The sequence below is a fragment of the Talpa europaea genome (genome assembly GCF_964194135.1).
Source record: "Talpa europaea genome assembly, chromosome: 13".
Taxonomy (NCBI): Eukaryota; Metazoa; Chordata; class Mammalia; order Eulipotyphla; family Talpidae; genus Talpa; species Talpa europaea.
Genome location: NC_140080.1, coordinates 85,751,241 through 85,775,885, shown reverse-complemented (window position 1 = coordinate 85,775,885; position 24,645 = coordinate 85,751,241). Strand labels below are relative to the sequence as shown.

At 39.9% G+C, this 24,645-nt stretch overlaps 1 protein-coding gene across 10 annotated transcripts in view; it reads left to right on the top strand.

The window, feature by feature from the left end:
- TCF4 (transcription factor 4) overlaps positions 1–24,353 on the top strand; it is a gene marked incomplete at both ends in the record, with an annotated part of 338,835 nt that extends 314,482 nt beyond the window's left edge. For 5 of the 10 annotated variants that reach the window (XM_084252844.1, XM_084252845.1, XM_084252843.1 and 2 more), the window contains 4 exons: positions 18,624–18,759; positions 20,382–20,532; positions 23,654–23,883; positions 24,217–24,353. In XM_084252844.1, the coding sequence (XP_084108970.1) occupies positions 18,624–18,759; positions 20,382–20,532; positions 23,654–23,883; positions 24,217–24,353 (654 nt within the window). Of the gene's footprint in view, positions 1–18,623; positions 18,760–20,381; positions 20,545–23,653; positions 23,884–24,216 lie in introns of all 10 variants that reach the window. The other 5 variants (XM_084252847.1, XM_084252848.1, XM_084252846.1 and 2 more) reach the window with 1 other exon arrangement.
- Positions 24,354–24,645: the final 292 nt, after the last annotated feature.

Here is a 24,645-nt window from a genome sequence, read left to right as displayed (position 1 = left end):
TTTAAACAACACTGCTTTTAATTAAGAAATCTGGCTTTATTAAAAGCCAGATCTGTGACTTATAACCATTTCTGTATATCTGCTCTCAATCAAGAGAAAAATAGTTTAATTTCTGTAGCTGTGTTCATTTTGCATATGTTAAACGGATGCAACATGCACCCAGGGCATTGCTTCAGAGACAGTTTTTTTTTTTTTCCATAAATATGTAAAGTTTGCTCTTAAATACCAGATGTAGGTTAAGTGGTTCTTTAAAAATAATAAACTATACATAGATGTTTGGGGGAACTGTTTGACCTTTGAGTTGCCTCCTTTTGGGTCTGATTCAGAGGGGGGGATCAGAAGAAGAGACTAGAGCCATCTTTGGCCATGGGAAGTTGGACTGACCCAGGTGGAGGGGAATGAGAAAGGAACAGACGATAACAAAAGGGAAATAACTGGCTGGTCTTAGAAACATTTTTATTTGATTTTGAAAAACTAAGCAGAATCAATAAAACTGCTAGTTTTGTTGATGAGGAAAAGATCCTGCTCGCTCCTCTGAAGACATTTCTAATTCAATCAAGGACAACCACAGAGCCAGCCAGATAATAGAGCAACTCCAGAGATGTGGCTTGTCGACAGCCTACTGCCCTTTCCAGCAAATGAGGTTTTGCAGTCTCTCTCATTTCTTCTTAAAAATATTCACCAGGTCCACAGAATTGGAACTGCTCACCCTCTATCTAAGGTGTGTGGAAGAGATCAGATTGTCATTTCTTTCCTTCTGCAAACTGGTATGAATTTTCAAACAAAAACATAAGAACAAAGGAAATAGTTTTTGAATTTAGTCAGTCTGAAGTTAGCCTTTGACCATTTGATACATTCCACAATAAAAAGGAAGTTGAAGGGGAAGAAAAAAATCCAGCCCCCCCCCCCGAACCAAAAAAAAAAAAAAAAATTCAAGGAGGATACTGGTAATGCTGGTAATGTTTTCCACATTTGAATTTTAATACATGAAACAGGCTATAAAACTTGGGCCAGCTGCAGTAAATAAAGTAGCAGTGGGAGGTATACACCGGAAACTTCGGCAGAGAGAGCCTGGGTGGGAGTTTCTTTCCCAACGACACACCTTCATTTCTTGCTCTGGAGTAGAATTGAGTTGTTGGAACTGAAGACCTATCCGAGGCCTATTTTTTTCTTGAGCAAATCACCTTTATAACTCTCCTTAATAACTCCATCTGATGAAAGAATAGACACCTTTGAATCGTCTCGACCTCAGTACCCTTCTTGTTTCCTCTCCTGCCTCCTGAAAATCAAAACAAAATGGCTTGATAACTTGGAAGATGATAGAAGCATTTCTTTCTGCAGCAGCTTGAAATCATGGTGGGGAAAACCATGGTTCTGCCTCGGCTGTTATGTTATCTCATTTAATTGCTAACATATTGTACTTAGCTTTTGATTCATAAAATGTTTTCCTTGGAGTTCTGAAGTAGGTCTTTAGTGATTTACTAAGTATTAGTATAATGAAAGGAATTTTTTTTCACAGCAGCATGGTTCATAGCACCAGAGTGAATGTTGTATATTTGTGGGCTTTCTAGATGACATTATTTGGCCATGTTGTTTCCTGCTCAGAAACCTTCACCAGCTCTCCATTATATATAAGATAAAGGCCAATTTCTGAGCTCAAGCCGTTACATTTACCTAAAGCCTTGTGTTTAGTTCTTCCGGTATACAAAATCTATCCCAGTAAGACCAGTCTGTGCATATTACCAGAAACAAGCTCTCATTAGGTACTTCTTTTGTATCTATCAGGTTCACCCTGCCCTGCCTACCCATTCTCTTATTCTCAAATGTCTGGTTTAAATCCTGCCCGTTCCAGCAAGCTGTCCTTTGCTACTTCCATCTGTGATACTCATTTTCTTTTCTACTCTCATCGCACTATGAATCATACCATTGACTAGATATTTATCATACCCCACTACACAGTTATTTATCTTTTATAGGTACGATTTTTGCCTTACCAAATATATTGTAAATTCCTTGAGTACCATGTATTACATTTTGTTTCCCTCCCAATAGATAAATCATCAGTCAAAGGGAAAGAAAGGAAAATAATATTTTCTGAGTTGACAAGTCGCTAGCCCCTGTGCTGGGTGCTCAATGCATTATCCCAGTCAGACTTCGTAACAGCCCAGGGAGGATGATAATTGTGACTCCCTCAGGTGTTGGTCAGATGATCCTCAGAAGGTTTGAGTAGTTAGTCTCGAATCACAAAGCTAGATTTAAACTTAGACCTATTGACTCCGATTCCATGCTCTTTTTTTTTTTTTACTACTATGAATGCTATCCAGAGATTATCTATAAGTGCACCTTTTAAAAACTAATTTTAGATGCTAAGAGCTTGTGATTTTCAAATCTTGATAAATGTTGGTTGATGAAAGAAGTTTCCAGGCATCACATGGCCACGTTCCCAGAGGAGCTCTCTACCCAAATGTGGAGGTAAAGGATTTTCCTCCAGTGTGGCGGCATGGTAGATTAAAACCCACGTTCTCGAAATACTTATTCTTAAATTAACATGTGCTAATCGGCAAGAGGGATCAGTTCTCCTTGCTAGAGTCCTTGAAGTAATAAATTTTAAATAAGTAAATATATTTCGTGCCTTAACTACTCAGTTCCTAACATAATCAAAGCAGAAATCTTTGAATGTGAGAGAGTAAGGACAGAACTGAGCTTGTCACCAACCCAGCTAGAAACTCTTACTCACATAGATCCCTCTGTGCCTCAGATACCGCCAGGTTTAATCCTCAATATTCAATCATGAGATTTTTTTTAATAAATTATTGAGATGGCAATTTTCCAAATATAATTCTGTGATTCATTTACTATTCAGATCCACAGATGAGACCTAAAAGAAAGCCTTTCAGATGACCTAATCTCTTTTGATTGAATAAGAACAAAACTCACAGCAAAAATGTCTTCATGTGACTCTGTGTGTGTTCCTGATTACTGGTCAGTAGAGTCAGCAACGATAGGATCATTTAGCTAAAAATCTCCTTTACTGTTAATTTATAAGATTAGTGTGGTTCCCAGGTCCTTTTTTGCCTAAAGTCCCTTTATTCATTTCAAACACTTTTATCACGTGGTTATCAAATGTCGTGCTCAGTGCTAAGACATGGCTTATGTTCTCAAAGACTTCACAGTGTGGTAGCAAAGGACACATTTAAAAAACAAATTGCTATAGCATTACAGAAGGACCCATAAGGAGCAGGAACCCAGCCCTGTTATTTGGAAGGGAAGGATCACCTTATCACCTGAGAGAGGGAATAGTCATCTCCTGAGGTTCTAGTTGCTCTAATTGACTTCAACGTGGGGTAGCACCCCCTTAAATTGCCCTCCACAGCATCCCCTGAAGACCCTTACTGGAACCCCCAGGTGGGGTCATAACATCATGATACCCATTTCAAAACCACTGACATAAGCCAGTCCTAGCCCGGTTCTCCTCTTTTTAGTTTTACTTCGGATTAAAAAGAATTTATCAGATGAACATTTATGAGGTAAAGAAGTGCCTTTTTATTTTAACTAACATTAAACATATGAGAACTTTTTGCTATGTAGTACCTCATAGGGTAAACAAATTAGTTTTGTTTTCATAGTTCTTAAGAGATGAGACCATTGAATTTTAGGTTCATTTAGCCCATTATCCTTATTTTAAGTGCAGAAGACTGAGGTCCGCAAAGGGGAAGTGACGCAGCCATGGATACTCATTAGTGGTGGTCAATGTAGGTTTAGAAAACCAAACAAGCCGGCAAGGAGACCACACTCTCTACTGAAGACCACACTACCACGGCAGACTTCCTCTCTAGCCTAATACCATAGCGATTTCAAAACTGTAGCCAGTATTATAGGCTGTTTTGTTAGTCTGACTTAACTAATGAATCCCAAGAAAACTCTTCGGTTGCCTTTTGGCTCCTTGCAGCAAGTTGCTGTTTAATCTGCCAATTACACTTGGCAACCAGAGAGGGGAATGGGCACTGATGTGATATCTTGGGTAGAATTCCCTGGTATGTAATCATGGGGGTGGCAGAAATCAGAAATTTCTGCTTCTATGTGGACCTCTTCAAGAAAGGTATGATCTGTAGAGCCTTCATCACCTTCAATCCTGTTCCTGTTGGGTTTGCACAGATTTTGATCACCTAAAATTCCACATATACTTAAGCATATACTTCATTTCTAAGCTATGATTACCATAAATCTCAGGGACTTTAGAGGTCATCTCTATCCAAATCTCCCTAGAAATTCCCTGACAAGAGGTCAACAGACTTCTACCAGCCTCCTCCCTCCAAATGTGAGTAGTTCCAAATGATCACAAAACCGAACTTCATCAAATATTAGAAGATCCTATGTCCAACCCAAATGTATGCCTCTGTTCAGTCCTTGTTTTTCTGCCCATTGGAGTTAGCCCTAAATGAATCCAACAAATACTTAAGAAATTTCAGTTATGTGAAGGGTGTCTATTCAGTACTTTTTTTTTTTTCTGGACATTTGCATCTTTAAATATTTACCAAAATAAATGTTTTGGCTCTAGAATTTTCCAGTGCATTCTTCCTAGTTTATATAAAAAAAAAAAATACTCCCTCCACTTCTCCAAAAGATCTTCTAGCCTGCAGAATCTCAACCTGAACACACTGCTGAAGGATACACCAAGGTGGAATAGGGTGTGTCTGCTACCAAGCCCATTCAATATATTATATCTTCATTAGAGGCCACTTACCAAGATCCTATTAGCTATTTTTGAATGACTTTATCATCCTGCTGACAAATATTGAACTCATAATGAGCTGAAATCTCTTAGTCACACAGCCCCACTCTCCTTGTGCATGTTCTGTTGTGTCCATATAAAACTGCACGCGGTCTGCCTCCAGTATAGAGGTCTACTTAAGTCCTCATTCAGTGTCACAATCTGCCAGGTCTGTTTGGCAGATTTGGTGGGTGCCATTGATGGCCTACATTAAAGCCAAGAATAAAAAAATCTTGGGGGGGCTATGTTTGGAGAGGGGACAGAGACTTAAAGCAGAAAGCCTGAGGCTCAGTGCTATAGATAGACCCTCTATACTCACGTCATCCATCCCTCCTCATTAGGTTAATATTTCATCCAGTTATGTCTGCCTAATCTTCCCTCATGCAGTCCGCTTTTTCTCATTCTGTCCATAGTGCTATCATAAGACACCAGGCATGCAATATTCCCATCAATGTTGAAAGGGGTTTGTCCAGAAAGACTTATTCTTGGTAAAACCAAGCTGAGTTTTAGAGGTATTGCTTCTAGTTCAGAGCCCTTTGAAATTATCTTTTAAAAAGCCTATTAATAGAATATTACCCAAGGTCTTAGTCATCAGCATCATCTTCCTATAGCTACTTTTTTGGTTTTTTTTTTCTTTCATAAGTATATTTACTTATCTCCAGCATTCTACCATCTCTCCTAATCTCCACAACTATCAAATACTTCTGAGAGCAGGTTAACATATCATATCATTATCATATTTTACTTTAAGACAATTTAAAGAGAAAAAGAAAAGAGGAGAAAGACCTTGAAGAAATTATTTTATTTCAATTTTTCTTCAGTTTATTGAGATTGTATTGACATCTAACATAGGTAAGTTTAAGTAGCACGTACAAGGTGATGATTTGATAAATGTACACATTATGAAATCACTACCACAGTAAGACTAGTTAACACTTCACTACTGTTTTTTGTAGGACTATCTGTTAAGACCTACTCTTTTAACAACTTCTGAGTCTATCATATCATAATTAACAGCATTGTTAATTTTTACTGTCTCCATGCTGTGCTTTGTCATCTTATAACTAGAAGTTTGTACCCCTTGACCAGCATCTTGCCCACACACACACACAAACACCCTCCCACTCCTGGCAACCACCGTTCTGTTCTCTTATTCCTTGGTGTTTGGTTTTTTTTTTTGTTTTTTAATAGAGGCATGCTTTATTTGTTTGTTTGTTTGTTTGTTTTGTTTATACATGCACTGGGTACAGTCAGAAGCGCGGGAGGGTGAGAGAATTCACCAGAGCCAGAGTGGGGAGCAGAGCAGGCAGAAGGACCGAAGTACACTGCTGAGGGGAGCAGCGGGCGGCAGGAGAGGTCTGCGCGCCATGTGGGACCCTCCTCCGGTGGCCGGGGAGCAGCCGGGGATTGAACCGGCGCCGCAGAGGCTGCGGGCAGCCTCGCAACCCAGCGCTCAACCGCTGCGCCACCGGGGAGGCCCCCTTGGTGTTTGGTTTTTCAGATTTCATCTAGAAGTGTGAACATACAGAATTTGTCTTTCTCTGTCTGACTTAAACTCTCTTAAATGTGGATTAGTTTATAATGCTTTGGAACCCTGGATCTCATGTATTTGATTCTTTTGCATCAATTTAAGCTGAAGTCAAGAGGCTTTGAATACAATCATATCAGTGAGATCCATTTTACATTCCATTAACAACTGCTAGGACAGGTGGTAGGTAGGTCTCCATGCATGCCCAAATCCTACAGTGGTGCGTCCAAATTAGGTTTAGCCCCATAACCCCCAATACCTGTTTTAGTCAAATCCAGGCCCTATGATCTATGAGCAAAACAGTCTACATTGGACCATTCAACCCAAAGGGCTATCTCCATGCCTCGAGGACAAAAAAAATAAAATAAAATAAGGGCTAGGTCTCATGAACTTTAAATTAAAAAAAAAAAAAAAACAACAAAACTTGACTTGCCTACCTTTAAAATATAAATATCTATTTAAAATAAACCCTATGATTTCATCATGTTTTCTTCTTGAATAACAGAGGGACAGCAGATAAGCACTTAATAACAAATACAGTGTGATTTTTCTTTTATTGAACTTTCACTGGGGACAAGAATGCAGGAGTAAACTGCCCATAGTTTAAGAACTCTTGTGTTTAGAAAAATATTACTCTGTTTTTTCAAGAAAACAAGTTTTTCTGGAGTGGGGATGGAATAGCACACTGGTTAGGTGTCACACACTGTACCCAGATGATCGCTCACTCCCTCCGTGTCTGCCATACCTTGTATGCTTTATGTGGTTACATAAGTGTGCAAGAGAAAGTCTCTGCTCCTCTAGGCCTTTGACCCTGAGAGGTGGTAACACTAGAATTGGGCCTAATTTCAATGCAAAGTAGAAGTAGTAAGTGACCCAAGAAATGATTTAGGGAAGGATGAACCTCGCCCAGCCTCAGGGGACACCCAGGAAGGGCTTCCTGTAGAAGGCGCCATTGAGCTTACATTGGAATCTGTGAAGGATTTCAGCCGTCGGAGACTGGCTAAAGGGCATTTCAGAGAAATAGAATGAGCATATTTTAAAAAATAAGTAAAAATAAAGGCTCCTATGTGCCCAAATGGAAGTAAGAAATCTGCTGATGGGGCCCTAGCCTTGCATGGGCCAGGCGGCGGGAAGCCCCTCCTCCAGCAGCGCAGCGACAGCCCAGCAGTTGGCTCACATACTTCACATGAGAGTCCACAGGAAGAGCGAGTTTTCATGTATATTTTTTACATCCAAATTAAATTAACTCATGGAATTTTCCACCCTTAGGAATTAAAGTAGCAGCTCATGAAGTAATTCAGTTATGTCATTCATACCAAAACAGAAAATACTGGAGCAACTTGGCACTGTTTAAAAGCCAAGATTAGACCTTGGCCATTTTCTGTTTTTTCAAAATCTGTGGCCATTGTGTTATTTTAACTTTTACTGTGGCTGTAAATTTTTCAAATCAAAAGTATCTTAATTGCTTAGAAAACAGAAGTGTAAAATGGGTTCAAAATAAGAAGAGGATTTAGGCAAAGCAACTTTAGGAGTGAAAACCTAAAATAAAAAGCTTTAACATTGCGTTTCTGAAATGTGAGGATTCTACCTAATTGGTTGACATTCACAGTGAGCATAATTATAGCTTCCTCTATATCCATAAATCATCTTAGAACTATAAAGTTGAATTCAACCAAGAGATCTGTCCAGTATTTGTTAAATGGCATCTTGGGTGAAGCGTTGTCCCGGTGCTACAGCCACATTCATCTTCAAGCAGTTTCATTGGGCAAATTGTCAAAAACCACAGTGTTGAGTTTCCACGTTTTAACGTCGTATTTGCCTTCTCCCCTGCTTGGGCACACCGACCGGTCTCGATTGGAGCTGAAAGTGTGTGAAAGTTATTGGAAAATGGTAGTCTCTGGGTAATGTTTCTGTAAGCTGCCCAAATTGCAACCCCCCTTCCAGCCCCCCCCCCCCCTTAGTCTAGATGGGAAACAGCTGGGTTTTGTTTAAAAAGCTGTTTTGCGAAATGTCTGAATCTTGAGGTGTAGAACTGAGGTCACCAGTAAAGCAGGTGCTCAGAAACAAGTGAGAAAGTCTCCGGGGGCCTCTGGCCTGTAATCTTCTGTAGGGCACTTCCTATTAGAGGAAAAGGGTTGAAGTTTGCTCCTTCACTTAGGACAAAAACAGATAGAAGTAAGTAATCGCATTAGCAATGCTAATAGAAATGCAGTGTCTTTGAACATGCCAGCCCTTGAGTGAATAGTTAGCTGACAGAAGCCATAATGGTCATTTCCCTCACAGGACTTCAAATACAAAGGTCCAAGCTTTGGCTTACTTTCGATATTATAAGGGCTTGAATTTCCTCTTTAAATACCCCCACAATACAAGAGCTACAACTTCAAGTAAATAGTACCATAACCAAGTGTGTCCAAGTTTGTGGATGCAATCTAAGGAAAAGGGAGGAAAGAAACCTGAATTAGCAAGACCAATGCTGGAGCAGATTTGAAAAAAACCAAAGCGAGGAACATGTGGAATCACTAAAGTGCAGTGCACGTCAGATATCCACCAGCCTGAAGATGAAAGGAAGCAAGCCTCCTCCTCTGGGAACTGGAGGTTATTAGCAGCTGTTTATCCAGTCGGGAATAGAGATTAACATTGTAATTTTTTTTTTAAGAACTAGAAGAAAATTTGTTTGGGAAGTTGGCTCTTCATATCAAGTCACTGTGCATTGCCAAAAAAAACTTCCTTTCTCAGAACTCATGTACTAGAGTTGAGCAATGCTATGAGTCTCTGAGAAATTCTGGATTACCAAAAAGTCTGTCTCCATTAAATAGAACAGAAAAGGACAGAGAAATGGATGAACCTTTGCCATTCACACATACCCTTATATTTGCTACAGCATAAAGGTTACTGGTCTATTATGTGTTTTCCAACCTGATTCAAAATGGGGTTTATTCCCCTACCACTCACCTTTCCCCACTCCCCCCAGGCTTAATCTTTGCCATTCTAAGGCACTCACAAATGGATTTCACACATGCCTACTGCTTGTAAAATGCTTTGCCATGACATATTGGGGCAAGTTGCTTAAGACTCTATGGAGCTTTATTCTCAAAAAAAAAAAAAAAAATGTGGGTATTGGTATTTTCCCCTGATTTAATGCTACTCTTAATGTCATTTTTTTATTAAATCCTTTCTTTTGCTTTTGATCTTATTTATAGCAGAGCCACTGGTCATATGGAAACTATTATTGTATAACTGGGAGATGAAAGACTTCAGTGCAGTTAAATAAGAGTGAATCATTTGGGCCAATAATACACACATAGAGTGAGGGGCCATTTGTGCCTAAAATGCCCTGTGTTCACTTTGTAGTAAAGCCATTGAGGTATATAAAGGACTTTTAAAAATCTGGGTTCCTTCTAAAGTGTGTAGTCTTAGCAGTATGTAGACATGTTGATATGCAGTCCTAAGCTGCTGCTTTGCGTGTGTGTGTGTGTGTGTATAGTTACACAATAAATATATACAATAAGTAATGCTACTTCTGGATGTAAAAATAGTAACTCTCAACTTAAATTTGAAATGTTATTTAAATAATGTTGTTAAATGTCAGTCCAAAAAATATATTTAGATAATCTAATCAAAATTCTCCCCATGACTTGAGGCCACTGTCAAATGCCTGGTTCTTAAAGGAGTGCCTGGTTTCTCTATTCAGTATACTTTCGCCCATCCTTTAAAACTGCATGACCTTGTACTCCTTTATGACATTTATTTTACCTTATATAATAATTATATTAAGCTACCATTAAGATATAAGATCCTATAAAGGAACAAACATGTCTATTATTTTTTTTTACAAATGCCTAAATAGTGCCTTGTTTAATTCACATTTAAAAGGTACTTTGTTGAATTAAATGAAATGTTTATTATCTGATGAAATATGTGAAGTGTTTATTTGACAACATCAGACGATTGCAGATTTCAGAAATAGTCTCACAGATACATGCCATTTGTGTCCTCATTTACTGTTTAGGAGCATCGAGTGGCACATTGTAATATTACAGCCCTTTACAGTTACTATGCACCCGTTCCTTGCCCTTGGGGTGCTTATCTCTAGGTCAGTATAGGCTTTATGAACAGCAGCAAAACAAAATCATTGAAGTATATGCCCTGGTCTATTAAACAGTGTCCGTGGGGGATTTAAGAGTACAGTCAGGGAGACCCCTATCCAGATCCAGCAAGATGGTGAGAGTTTGGAAGAGCCACAGAGTTCAGGAGGGGTCGGGATAAAGGATCGGAGAGACCAGTAAAAGAAAAGTGGTCAGTGAATTGTACAGAGGGAGTGAGCCTGAGACAGGGCAGGAATGGCTTTACTCAAATGTGGGGCATGTGGAAGTGAGCACAGCAGGTGAGGAACCGTGAATAGGTAACTGAAGGTTGAGATTAGTGAATTGAAAAAATAGGAGGAAACTGGAAGCACACTAAGATATTGATCTTAGACATGATCCATAGAAGAAGAAAAAGCGATGCTAGAACCTTCATATGCTAGGGACCATGTGATAAAGAATATAGCATTTTGAAGTTGAGATTAGAAAGTGATCAAGTGATCGGGAAGACATACGGCATTCACTTGGGCCAGCTTCTTTACACTTTCACTTACTTTTGAGATGTTTTACAATAAGCTCATGTTACTTGGATAATAAGAAAAGCATTTGAAAAAATAAATAAAGGTCAGTTAAGTAAGGCTAAATCCTTAATAAGAGAGCTCCTGAGCTTGCCATGGAGTCCTCTGTGTGAAGTCAGCCTCATGAGTGTGTATTCACTCGAGTGTGCCTGCCCTTCAGGGATCCAGAATCCCAACTACACCTCAAGTGTCTGTTTGTCTTTCCCTAAGAAAAAGAAGCCGCTTCCACGTAATTGCAGACTTTCACCATACTCTCTGTGCTAGATGGTCTTAACTTAAATTTCCTGCAACTGTTTATTAATCTGCTTCCTGGGGCAGAAAAGGGATAGAGTGGACTTTGGTAGCCACATGCCGAGGCCCCCGCTTGGTGGGCCACATCCAGTTACGGTTTCCACTGTAGGAAAATGAGGTAGAGAACTGACGGCAGAGGGTGGAGATACAGTGGAGAGAAATGAGACAGGGTTACTAGATGGAACTTATGAGTTAAGGGGGAAAAAAAGATGAACTGAAATCAGATAACGGCCATTTGCATCTCTCAAACTAGATCACAGAATCATTCATTTTAACCATTTTGGTGGACATCATGAGACTCTCAGCCTTGCTGATCACATGACAAGTCAGTACTGCAAGATTGGGGTCATTTAGATCATATTAAAATCCTCGGAAAGTTATTTTTCTCATCTGGAGTATAAGCATTGAATAAATCTTCAAAAATTGCCCAATAAAGAGTTACCTTAGGGCCCTCCCTGATGGCCCAAGGGATTAAGCACAGCACTGTGAAGCAATCCGCAGCCTCTGCAGCACGAGTTCAATCCCTGGCCAGCCAGGGAGCTACCGACATGGCTCAGCAGACCTCTCCTGTCTCGCCCACTGTTCCCCTCAGCAGTGTATTTCAGACAGTCTGCCTGTTCTGTTCCCCACTCTGTCTCTGGTGAATCCTCTCTCCCCCTGCACCTCACCTAAACCCCAGTTCTTATATGCATAAGTAAATCTTTAAAAAAAAAAAAGAGTTACCTTAAATTTCAGTCAAAATGTTAGTGAAGCTGTGATATTTCTGGAAAAAAAGATGGATTTTTCAAGTCAGTTATGAATCTTCTTGCAGTAAATGGTTTAAGAATCAAAATCCCAACAAAAGAATTGACTCCAGATCTGACTTTAATGAAAAGTCCTTTAAATGTTTAATTACATGAATTTAAAAAACAAATAGTCTGATAATTTTTTAAACTGAAGAATTAGGATCTTCTATTTGTGGTTGAAGATTGTCTCAGATGTTAGGTCTTTGCTAGCAATAGATCTTGTTTTCTATGGACTCTTGCTGCCTAGGATGTTGTTCCTCTGACTATCTGTGTACGACTACCATTTCTTGAACTTCCGGCTTCCCATCTGTGAGCTATTAAAGAAGTTTGCATGACCGCTTCCCACCTCTTTAAAAGATGCACTTTTGGAGTAGCTAGTATTTTGCACATTTGAGAAATTAAGTTTGCTCTTCTAATATGACAGAGATCTGGCAAGATAATTGAAACAAATCTAGCACTCTGCAACTGTCATGTATAATTGATATTTCATGGGGAGATTAAGGTTCAGACACCAAAACTCTCTTTGGTGTCAGTGGGTGTCTAATTACACTAAAAGCCCATCAGCTTTTCTTCGTGTTTATGGCAAAACAAGAAGAGAAAGAGAAGGGAGAAAAGTAAAAGTGACCAGGAGTATTTTCTATGTCCCATTTTATTGTTGTCATTCTTCTGCCTTTTTTTTTTTAGATTTATTTATTTATTTATACAAGCACTGGGTACAGTTAGAAGCATGGGAGGGTGAGAGAACTCACCAGAGCCAGAGCGGAGAGCAGAACAGGCAGGGTGACGAAATACACTGCTGAGGGGAGCAGCATGCGCGGCAGGAGAGGTCTGCGCGCCATGTGGGACCCTCGCTGGTGGCCAGGGATCGAACCAGCACTGCAGAGGCTGTGGGCAGCTTCGCAGCCCAGGGCTCAACCGCTGCGCCACCAGGGGAGGCCCCATTCTTCTGCTTTTTGAAAAAACACCTATGTCAAAAGAAAAATGTTGACCCGGATGCCATTAACTTTCATCTTGATATAGCAAAATGTTTATAACAGCATATCTGGTTTTGTATCAGTATTGCTTGTTCTAGAACTTGATCACAAGTTTCCTAAAGTTCTCACTCTGTACTCTTTTAGAAGAACTATGGTAGGAGAGGAAGTAACTGAGGTCTGAAAGCCTATTTTGAAGCAGTTATCTCGAGATAACATTAACAAGGATTGAATAACTGCCAACTGAAATTTAATACATTTTCCCATCCATGAAATAGGCCTCTTAAATACAACAGAATAATTACTTTCATAATACTCCCTGGAAACAAAGAGAGCAAAAAACACTGAATGTCTTTTTTTGTTTGTGGTGTTTGTTGATAGCTTTAGGATCAGGATCAGGATATTTACCAGGATGCTCTACGCATCCCCACATAAAAACAGCCTTGCCAATGGCCACCTAATTGGAAGCTGCATATCTTTTAAATCTGTTTATGTTGGAGGATTTGTGGCAAATATTAAATCTGGTAATTTAGTTAGACATGTTGGCTTTGGCCTGAGTTGGTGGACTATGTGGCATTTTCCCCTATGATAAAGAAAATGAAAATCATTTTTATATCTGTAGATGGGTATATAAACACATATGCACATGCATAAACACACACACTGTTAAAACCAAAACTCCAGAAAGTGGTAATTGTGCTCTTCAGCTGTCATAATGTATGTATGTATAATATGTGTGCATAATTAACAATACAAATATATATCCAAATTATTTGAGATTCTTAGAAGTTTCCTGAGTTCAAAATCTCTCTTAGTCCTCTGCCTAGACTTTACCTAAATCACAGCCATTTTAACCTTATCCTTTACCTCTGCAAAATCAAGAGTTTGGCCTAATTGAGCTCCAAGTCTCTCTAAGCCCTAAAAGTCTACATACTGTAGTTGAAAAGCACCTCTAATATATCAATCCTGTCCTCACAAAGTGGAAATTATGTGGTACTTCTGTGATTCAGAAGAAGTAGTACACACCTGAAGGTGTTTAATTATTACCAGTGATGAGTTCACACAGGAGAATGATATGGCTGAGTTGGAATTTGGCTATATCTTGACCCAAGATGCAATTTTACTTAGGTATTTGCATATAAGAATCATGATCTGTGGGGCCTGGAAAAAGGGGCAGGCCATGTTTGGGCCACATGATCTGGCCTCCCTTTCTTCTTTTGCAGCTCACTGGAGCAGGAATGGAGACACCTGATCTTTGTGTGGTCCATTCTTAGGATGGCCCAAGTGTGCTTAAATGATGAGCTGGCCAGCAAATGATACTGGGATTCTGAACTGACAAATACTAAGATAGATGGGGAGCTAGCAGCAGGTACAGAAGCTGAGAAATTATACCAGGAGATACAGGAGATACCCAGGCCATAGTCCTGAGGAGAGAGAGTTGGGAAAGGGGGCAGAAGCCAGAGAAAAGCAGAGATATCAGCAGAAGGAGGAGAGTGGCTAGAATGGTCCTTGAGACACATGGAGTAAAACTTAGGTCACAGAAATCTTTATGATAAATCCTAAGCTTCAATGACTCTCTAGTCCTTAATATTAAAATTACTGCTCTAGGGGCCTCCCCTGGTGGCGCAGCGGTTTCCCACAGCCTCTGCAGCGCCGGTTCGATCTCTGGCCACCAGTGAGGGTCCTACATGGTGCGCAGACTCTCCTGCTGTACACGCTGCTCCCCTCAGCAGTGTATTTCATCAGTCTGCCTGTTCTGTTCCCCGCTCTGGCTCTAGTGAATTCTCTCACCCTCCCGCGCCTCTGACAGTACCCAGTGCTTGTATAAATAAATAAATAAATCTTAAAAAAATAAAATAAAATAAGATAAAATTACTGCTCTAAATTGATATATGCGCAAAAACCCCACAAAAGGTCATTATAAGCTCCTTGAGGGCCAGAACCACATCTAAGACAATCACCAGCCACCTTGTCCCAAGAACCCTGTAATGTGACAAGCGTGGATTAGGTTAGTCAATATTTGTTGAATTAATCAGTGTACACTGATCCATCAATTAACAATTATTGACTAATTTTAGATGTTTACTCTAGCTTTGTTTTTAGCATAAATACATCTAAAACCGCACAGTATGTTCTTATAAGATTATTCTTAAAGCTTGCCAAAAAAGTTTACAATCAATACTCATAACTTTTCACAGATTGACTTTTAACTTTAAATTATTGCTTATCTAGATAAAAAGGTATTCAAAGTAGGACTTTAATGAAGTATGGATTTTCTAAACATAGGCACTATTTTAGAATCTATCTGTAGCTTGAAAAATCTGCTTTTTCAAAACTACGTTGTTACATATTTATTATGTGGAAAGTGAACAAGCCCTGACCTTTGTAGATATAAATGGCAGTGTTAATTCCTGAGTCCAGTGATCAATGCGTGCTGACTGTTCACTGTCTTTCTTGCCTTGTCTCTCATGTGACCAGAAATAATGTTGCCGAAAGAGAAGTAATTAGGGTTAGGACATGCTGTCTGTGGCTAAAGAAGTAAGCAAAGCAAAGCTAATTTTTCAAATTGGAATACTGTTTCACAGCCACAGATGATGGAATTGATCCTGGAGCATCAAGCTCATCACCACATGGATCTGGACATGTCACCAGCCACTCATTTGACCCAGAATAGACACTGTTTACAAAAGAAGCTTGAAAGCTTCAAGGGTGATATTGTCCCCAACTTCCTTTAAGGACAATAGTTGATAGATTGTTTGAGGTCATCTGAGATGATCTGTAGAAAATAAAGTAAAATGTATGCCTAAAATCCAAATAAAAATAGAATTGCAACAACTGTATATCTTCAGATATTTAATATTGTTCATGATTTTACTGTTATTGTACAGGAGAATGTTTCAAAATAAAATGGATATGAACAATAGGGACAAAAGTGCAAAGGTGATGAATGGAGAAGGTAACGAGAGCTGAGGATTCTTGAACAATATAGATATTTATTTTTATGTAGTGTGTGAGTATTTTCAGTTGGAGCACATAAAAATATCTATAATTAATGTGTACCAGTTATTTTGCATGTTGCTACTCCTTGCAATAAACCTAGGACTTACTCTCTGCACTTACAGTGTTATTTGCTCCATTTTGAATTTGAGTAACTTCCTCATGGTAACGTAGCTAACAAAGGAACCAGTTGTACTTAGAATCTAGATTTGTTGGCTGTTGTTAGTATATTCTTTTCTCTCATACTGTTTTTCATAAGAGCTGAGGCAAAGAAAATACAGAGATAATTGGTTGTGGATTTTTTTCTTCGTATAAAAGCTAAATGTGTTCTAGTGGGGGAAAAAGAAATTTCAGGATTAATGTTGAATATGTTTAAGAGAAAAACAAAATATTAACCTTAAATTATATCACAGATGCCTATAAAGAAGGCTTGAGAGTTTTAATAAAATGATTCTAACATATCATTATATTTATTCTCTGCTATGATCAAATCTGTAGTTCCTTCAGTGATTACAACTTAGAATCATCCTTTGTGGAAATTCAAGAAATTAAATCCATTGGGAATACCAATAAATATGAATCAGCACTAAGGTAATTATTTAGGTTAATATTGATTGACAGACTTAAAGAGCTACCATTTGATCAAGGTCTGTAAAATTCATGCTTGCTAGTTGACATCTTAGATTGAAGGGATAATCATCAATTGAATCAATCTTTTAAATGCACAGATAGAAAAATGGCAAATCAAAACCTGAATGGAAAAGCACTATCACTCTTTTGTTCAGAAGGAAAAATATATATATATGCAAAGAGTGAGGGAGAAATGGTTGGAGGAACTGAGTGGGCATGGTCTGCTCTAAGAGAACAGACTTCGGTTGCACATGAAAGAGCGGAGTGGCATGGCATTAGTGTTAAATATGTGAAAAGAATTAGCATGTATTCCATGGAAATTCCAGAAGTTGAAACTAGAGCTAGTGGGTGGAATCTACAAGAAAGCCCAACCCATAGTAAAAATGAGATTGGTTGCTTCAGCAGATAATCAAGGTCTCAGTACATTCAGGGAACCCACACAGAGGCTTAATAACCACCATTCAGAATGTTCTGGAAAGAGACACAGACACACAGGTGGCAGACAGCACCGGACCCCTCAGATCTCTCGGTTACAATTTATACTTCCAGTTCATTTATAATTCCTGAAATTCACAAGTGTTTAAATCCTTTACTGTTCTTTCTCTATTTTTGAATGTGAATAATTAGTAGGATTGATATATTCCCTCCCCTGAATTATTTTCTTCTGTATTGTTATGAAGTATATAAAAGTGATACTTTATCTCGGGTTGCTTTTAGATAGCATGTGCTTTATTCAATTCTGTGAATTGATTATTGTTGATTGAGATTCTTATTTCATTCTTTAGAAATACTTTGAAAACATTTAATAGCAAAAGAGTAAAGAAATCTACTTTGTGGTTTTATATTTTCATTGGAAAAATAAAATGTTTGAGTCATAGCATAAATTCACAGATAAATATTATTTGCGTCAGACCCAATTATCCTACATAAACATTCACCTAACAGTAGACTAAGAAAGCAACTACTTGGTAATGAAAATGAAAATTCAAGTCACTCACCTTCTTCTTGGTTTTCAAATACTTGATGGTTTGGCTTTAAAGCTAATGCTATAGTAAAGTCAGCAATTGCCGTCCCAGTGCCCCAAGTTCAAAATCTCTGGACCCCAGAGCAGGTAGTAGTAGTTAATAAAATCTCAGCAGTATTTTTTTTAGACCAAGTCATCATGCTGTACTCTATAATTTTATTCTTGGAAGCATAAAGCATGTTTACAATATGGTGTCTTTCTAGGATCAGAATAGTGGGAAAAAAAAATGGAAAAATGTCCAAACATCTTTGCATGGCAATGATGGCATTACTGGTGTGTTTAATAAAACCTTTATTGGTACATTTTCCGGTGTGGTAGCATTGGCAGAAACGGTCCCCCTTTGGATTTGGAACTCAGCAGCTGATGAAATACAGTAAACATTAATTTGGAATGGGCTGCCAGTTTTGGAAAGCCAGGTGACATTTTATTATATTTGTACCGAGCAGGGGCTACATCCCATACTGCTGTAGCTTCCGCTGTCAGAGGCTTAGCTGGCATTATGGAAAAAAAAAAATGGCAGGCCTGAGAATCTTATCCCCTGAAATGAAAGTCGAATGCCAAATTGAAATTCCTGTAGGATTTCCGATAGCAATGGGGGAATTGAGAAGCCCACAATTAAGCATATGGGCATTAAGATAATTGTCAGATCTGTTGGCGGACATGATAGAAGACAGATGGGTACGAATCAGTGCGCTCCACTGCAGCACCCTGGGAGACAATTTGACGTTTTACCTGCCTGAGCTACTCTGCCATATTTGTCACTGAATGTACAGCACGGCATCTTACTGAGTGTTAAGTGTTTTTGCAGGGGACTATAGGTGCATGTGCGGTCCTTCAGCGCCCTCTAGTGAAAAGCTTTGGGGAGTATTGTTCTTCAAAGGCCAGTCTTCCTTCCTTAGGTCCTTGCTGGCCCCTGGAAATAGTGATGGCACCCACTAAACTCCATGGTTCCTCTCACCCTTGCAGGTTGGGGCCCATCGTGAGGATGGCGTGGCCCTGAGAGGCAGCCATTCTCTTGTGCCAAACCAAGTTCCGGTCCCGCAGCTTCCTGTCCAGTCAGCAACTTCCCCTGATTTGAACCCACCCCAGGACCCTTACAGAGGTAGGTCGGCCGAGAAAGGAGAAGGGCAGTCCTGACCTCATGTAAAGGATAGTAGACCCAGAGTTGATCCCAAGCTTACTTAGTTGGCATTCATCCCTCAGGAAGCACTGGCAGAGAACCAAGAATCAAATTTGGTACAAAAATGGTAAGTAAATGGGAAAGTATTTAGAATGTAGCCAGCTAATTGTGTTTCTTCAGTAACTGTTTTCCTCAAACATCCTCTGAAATCCTGGTACCATTTCAGCAGGGAATGAGATAACAGACTGATGAGAGGAAATTTTATTTTAGCTATTTCCACATTTTACTCATTCAGGTCCCCTAATATGGTTAGTTATAGCCTGAAAATGATGTTTCCAAATGAATAGGAAGGAAGGAAATCATTGTTGTTGTTTTAAGATTGAAGGAAATGTAGGTACATTTAAAATGTGGGGCTCGGTTGGGTGATGTTTGCCCTGGAGCCATCTCCCGACTGCCCGGGAGCAGTTGCCTCAACCACTGACTCCAGTGGCTTTTCACCACCCCGGGGAGCTGTACTTAGGGGACACGTCCTGGAACCCACCTTCCCGGTGTGATTTTCTGACCAGGTGACTAGAGAGTGCTTAGACGTTGGTCTTCTCATTCCCAGCACATTTAATGTAAAAATGATAACACTACCACAGAAATAAGGATAAACGTTTCATCTGCACATTATACAAACCTGGGTGTTCATGATAATTACGGGTACGTGTGCCCACTGTTATCTGAAGAGCAGTCATTTGGTGACCCCTTCTTTTAAAGAGCCTTTGTCCTGAATCAACATTTCTTAAACTTTAAGGTGTGTAAGCATGACCTGAGGATCTTACCAAAGGCAGATTCTGATTCAGTAGGTCTGGAACTGCATTTCCAGTAGTCCTAGGCGATGCGGGTGCTCCTGGCCCACAGACCAAATTTTGAGTAGCAAGTGCTAAACAATACAGGTTACAGGTAAAGGAAAATGCTCCATAGACATGTTTCTACTTTTCAAATAAATTGCTACAGTATGACCAGGTTTTAAAAGATACTGTGATCTTGAAAGTTGAGCAGTGATGAAGACAGAAATTTCTTCACTGAGCAGCCAACTGCTTTCCATATGTACCATTTAAAAATTGTGATTACTCCTTGAGGATAAGAGAAGCCTAATTTCAGAATATCATTAGGGTATCTATTGAAGTCTTGACTGCACATGTTTAGCAAACTCCCTAGGAATTATATTTTAAGGATATTTTTTCTATTAAATCATTGCATATGGAAGAAACTCAATATAATAGCTGATATTTACTTGGGTTCTTAATCAGAACATTGAGGTGTGTGATTTTCATGATTATGATTTTCATTGCAATTAAGTTGATGTTTTGTAGACAGTGAAATTACCATCTACTCCAAAAGATTGCAAAATAGAATTTAACCTCAGAGCCAATGCAGGGAAAACTTGTTTCCGCAGGTGCATTTTTGAAACTTCACCAAATAGCAGGAGAAAAGTGACAGAAGGATCACAGTTCAGCAGTATGAATGGTATAGCTGGCAGCTCTGCAGTCTGGGGTGTACGTGTCTCTGCATTAAGTCTTCTGTAGATGTGTCACCTGGTTTCATTTTTTATCCCATAGGCATGCCACCAGGACTGCAGGGCCAGAGCGTGTCCTCTGGCAGCTCTGAGATCAAATCTGATGACGAGGGCGATGAGAACCTGCAAGACACGAAATCTTCTGAGGACAAGAAATTAGATGACGACAAGAAGGATATCAAATCAATTACTAGGTCAAGATCTAGGTAACAGTATATAATACTGTCGCTTCATTTAATTCCTTTATTGGACTTTGATGAAGTGAACAGAACAGGAAGAAACTATTCAGTTTTTTCCTGGCAGGTAAACCTACAGTTGAAAAGAAAACTAAAGGCCTTCTCTAGAGATACTAAAAGTATCATTTAAGATACCTGTACTCTAGTGAGGCTGAAAACCTATTTGCATTTATGAATTTGGACCCAATGCTAATTACACTTGGTAAAAACAATTTGTAACTGATTCAAGTACAAATGGTTTTTAAAACTGCTTATTCTACAAATTTGGTCAGAAATGTTCTTTCTAAAATATGTCTAAAGAGAGATCTTAGACATTGAAATCTCAATTGATATATATGCAATTGTAACTTTTTTCTTACCTCAAAAGTGAGAAAACTGATTTCCCAGCTTTATTGTAAATATGTCATAATATATAAGAGCTGTGCCTAAATTACTAATTTGCTTTTCCTCCTAGCTACTTCCATCTACAGAAAATACAAATGTAGGAAACTAACCACTGGTTGGGTTTGTCAAATATCCAATACTTCTAAAATAGCGTCTGTCCCCTTGAATGTTAACTGTAGTCTGGTAATCAGATGGTTTTTGATATCCACGTTCTTTGCCTCAATTCCCTTGGGTAGTTTTTATTTGCAAATTAAATTACATCAAGACTCCAGCCCCCGCCCCCTTTAAGGGTAATTATTCACAAGGTTATATTTATGTCCTTTAAGAATTAAGAACTGCTACCTTTTCATATTGCCTTTATAATTCTTGAGATAAATGTTATTTCATGTCCTGCCACAAGTTCCAAAAATGCTAAAATTATCTCTCTTACACCTTGCCCCAGCACTACAGAATTTCTGACTCTCGGCCACATTAATAAGAAATCCCAAGGTGGAGCTCTTTCACATCCTTACCAGCTTCTCTGTTAGTCCATTCAGTTCTTGGTAATTTAACTTGTGGCCATAACTTACGCATATTAATAGACTCTTTGAAGTTTCAGTACAACATTTTAACTTGCTGTTAAGAGCCCTTCTTATTTTAAAAGGTCACTCTTATGACATTTCCTTATGCTTACAAAACTATGTCATAAGGCAATACATTTCAAACCTAGGCAGTTTTATTTGTCTAACCAATTTATTTTTAAATGAATAACCAACTCTTATTAGTTACCTTTGCAAAACAAGTTCCCACTTCCAAGTCCACTTAATGGGAGGCATACAACATCATTAACATATAAAAATGTTCCCCAAATGTTTGACTTCAGGGTGGTCCAGCAGAGACTCAGCTCTATCTTCTTTTTATTGATTACCTCCTATCTATGTAGTGGAACGTGGATGCAAATTAATAGTAGCATTGGTTTCCTTGGCATCAGGCATCAGCAGAGGCCATGGGTGAGAAAGAAGTAGGAGAGGGGTCCATAGAGGGATTGAAGAGGATTGGATGGCAGAAAAAGAGCATTTTCTAATTGATTCAGCTTAGCTGCATGGTCACCAGCACACGTGTACGAAGGGCAGACAACCCCCATCTGGAGGGGAGTTTTACCTATAGGAAGATCAGTCACATCTTAGGGTGTCTTTCCTTGGTGTCATTCTCCAACTTCCCTTACCAGTGTTCTTGCCTTACGTATGTCATCTTTCTGTGCAGCATGTTTTGATTAAGTGGGCTTTCTCAATTGTGGTTGGTTGCAATTGGGAAATTTTCCAGAGATATTCCAAACGGAAGATGCAGAGCCAGACATTTTAAGCCTGCGTTCATTAAGTGTACAATGAATTGACAAGATAACATCCTACGTGTTGTAGAAGGACACCTCCAGCACTGAAATGTTAGGATAAAATCTTTATTCTCTGAGTATTTATGAGCCTTTCAATCAGGGCTTGGAGCGCCAGGTTAATCACCTTAGAGATAATCACATTCTGTAATTTTTTCCTTGTAATGGGGAGTCAGTTATTTTTTGGCGACAATTTCTTCATTTTTTGATATCTCTATACCTCAAAAATGTTCTTGTTTGTGTTAATGCAGACTGTTCTACTTGTGTTTTTTTTTTTCCTGCCATGCTGCATGCCTCTTTTTTAATATGATAGCCCTCAAAATATTGGAAGCCCTGATGCCATGAAACCTTCTTTTTATGCTATGCTTTCCAGATGGCTTATCTGTTTGCCCTCCATTCAAAAGTTTCTGATTTGTCAGCATGACATCCAGGAACAGACAGAAGCAATCTTGCCTTTCCAGACTCTACTGGATCGAACTATGCCTTTGATCTGAATCATATAATATTTCAGTCCTCACTATCACAGACTAGCTTTTTGGCTTCATTTTTGACTCACAGTGAGGGTGTGGTCATCTATCACCAGTTGGTATTTGGCTTTTGGTTCTTCCCCATAGCTGCTGTCAACTCAGCTTTCTCAACTTGTTTTAGGGAACATTAAACATTGACATAGTGAAGGGCTGTGAAGATCATGTGTTTTACCCTGTGTACTTACTGCATGGAGAAAATGAGACTCGGATAGGTTAAGTGCACGGACCAGGTCTTCACAGATAGTAAACAGTGAAAGCTGGACAAGGCCCACCTTCACTGGGTCTTGATTTTGTGACATTCTTCTGACAACTGTTAAGATGCATTATGTTTATTTTGACTTATCAAAAATTTTCCAAATCACCATTTTTCTTGACGTTTCAAGATATTACAGTATAAACGTTTAAAAAAAAAAAAACATCTTCAGTCTAAAACCGTTCTGAGATGTGGCCCTGCAGTGTAGTTTAAGCTAAGTTGGCTGTTTGGTGCCTGCTCTGCAGAGTGAAGCCTTCTTGATAAAAGCTTTGTGGTCCCACTCTGCCCGTATCTGTAGGGGTACACCTGGCCCTCTCTCTCTCCAGCCTCCGCTGTTTAGTTTGGGTTTCATGTCTTAAAGCCAGGTGGCTTGAGCACGGACAGTCACAGCCTTCCAAACAGCCCCCAGCCCCGGTGAGGTAAAATTCTGCCTAGGACAGCAGCTTCAGATGGAGAAGTTCCTGGAGACTCTGGAGGAAGACAACAGTGACTTGCATGCCTTCTTTTTCCCCACACCATTAGAAAATGTCGCTCCCTCTCGTCCCGCAGCAATAACGACGACGAGGACCTGACCCCGGAGCAGAAGGCCGAGCGCGAGAAGGAGCGGAGGATGGCCAACAACGCCCGCGAGCGCCTAAGGGTGCGCGACATCAACGAGGCTTTCAAGGAGCTCGGCCGCATGGTGCAGCTCCACCTCAAGAGCGACAAGCCCCAGACCAAGCTCCTGATCCTCCACCAGGCCGTGGCGGTCATCCTCAGCCTGGAGCAGCAAGTCCGAGGTCAGTGGCAGGTGCCCGGCAGCGGGAATGAGCTGCGGCCACTGCCCTGGGCAGCAGGGCGTGGACTCAGCCGCTTGGCCCAGAACATCCCTCCCATGGCATGACGAGGGCTGCGGGGCTTAGCATCCTTGCTTGGCTGTTTTATGCTGTGAAATGACTGCAGACCCGCCAGGCAGTTCAGCTCTTGCGAGCACCTACCCCTGAGCGGCTGCAGTGGGGAGCGAGTCTCCCCGCCCTGCCCGTCTGTGCTGTCCACGCGTTTGCAGTGGACACGGGGCGCCTCTGCCCGAAGGCTGACCTGGACTCAGTGCTCTGTGCTTCCCTCTCCCACAGAAAGGAATCTGAACCCGAAAGCGGCGTGTCTGAAGAGAAGGGAGGAAGAAAAGGTGTCCTCGGAGCCTCCCCCACTCTCCCTGGCAGGCCCTCACCCTGGAATGGGAGACGCATCAAATCACATGGGACAGATGTAAAAGGGCAAGTTGGTTTCCGCTGTTTCTGCATTCTCTCCTCTGCGCTTTCACCGAGGGAGGCTTCAGCCATCAAAGTCACATCTTGCCCAAATTCATAGATAATTTGGGGGGAAAAAAGGGAGAGTTTTAAAATAAAGCATTTACTTCTTCTGTTACAAGCGTATTAATTAATTTTCCTCTCTTTTTCCCTTCTCAGGTCCAAGTTGCCACATTGCTTCATTAATACAAGAGACCACTTCCTTAACAGCTGTATTATCTTAAACCCACATAAACACTTCTCCTTAACCCCTTT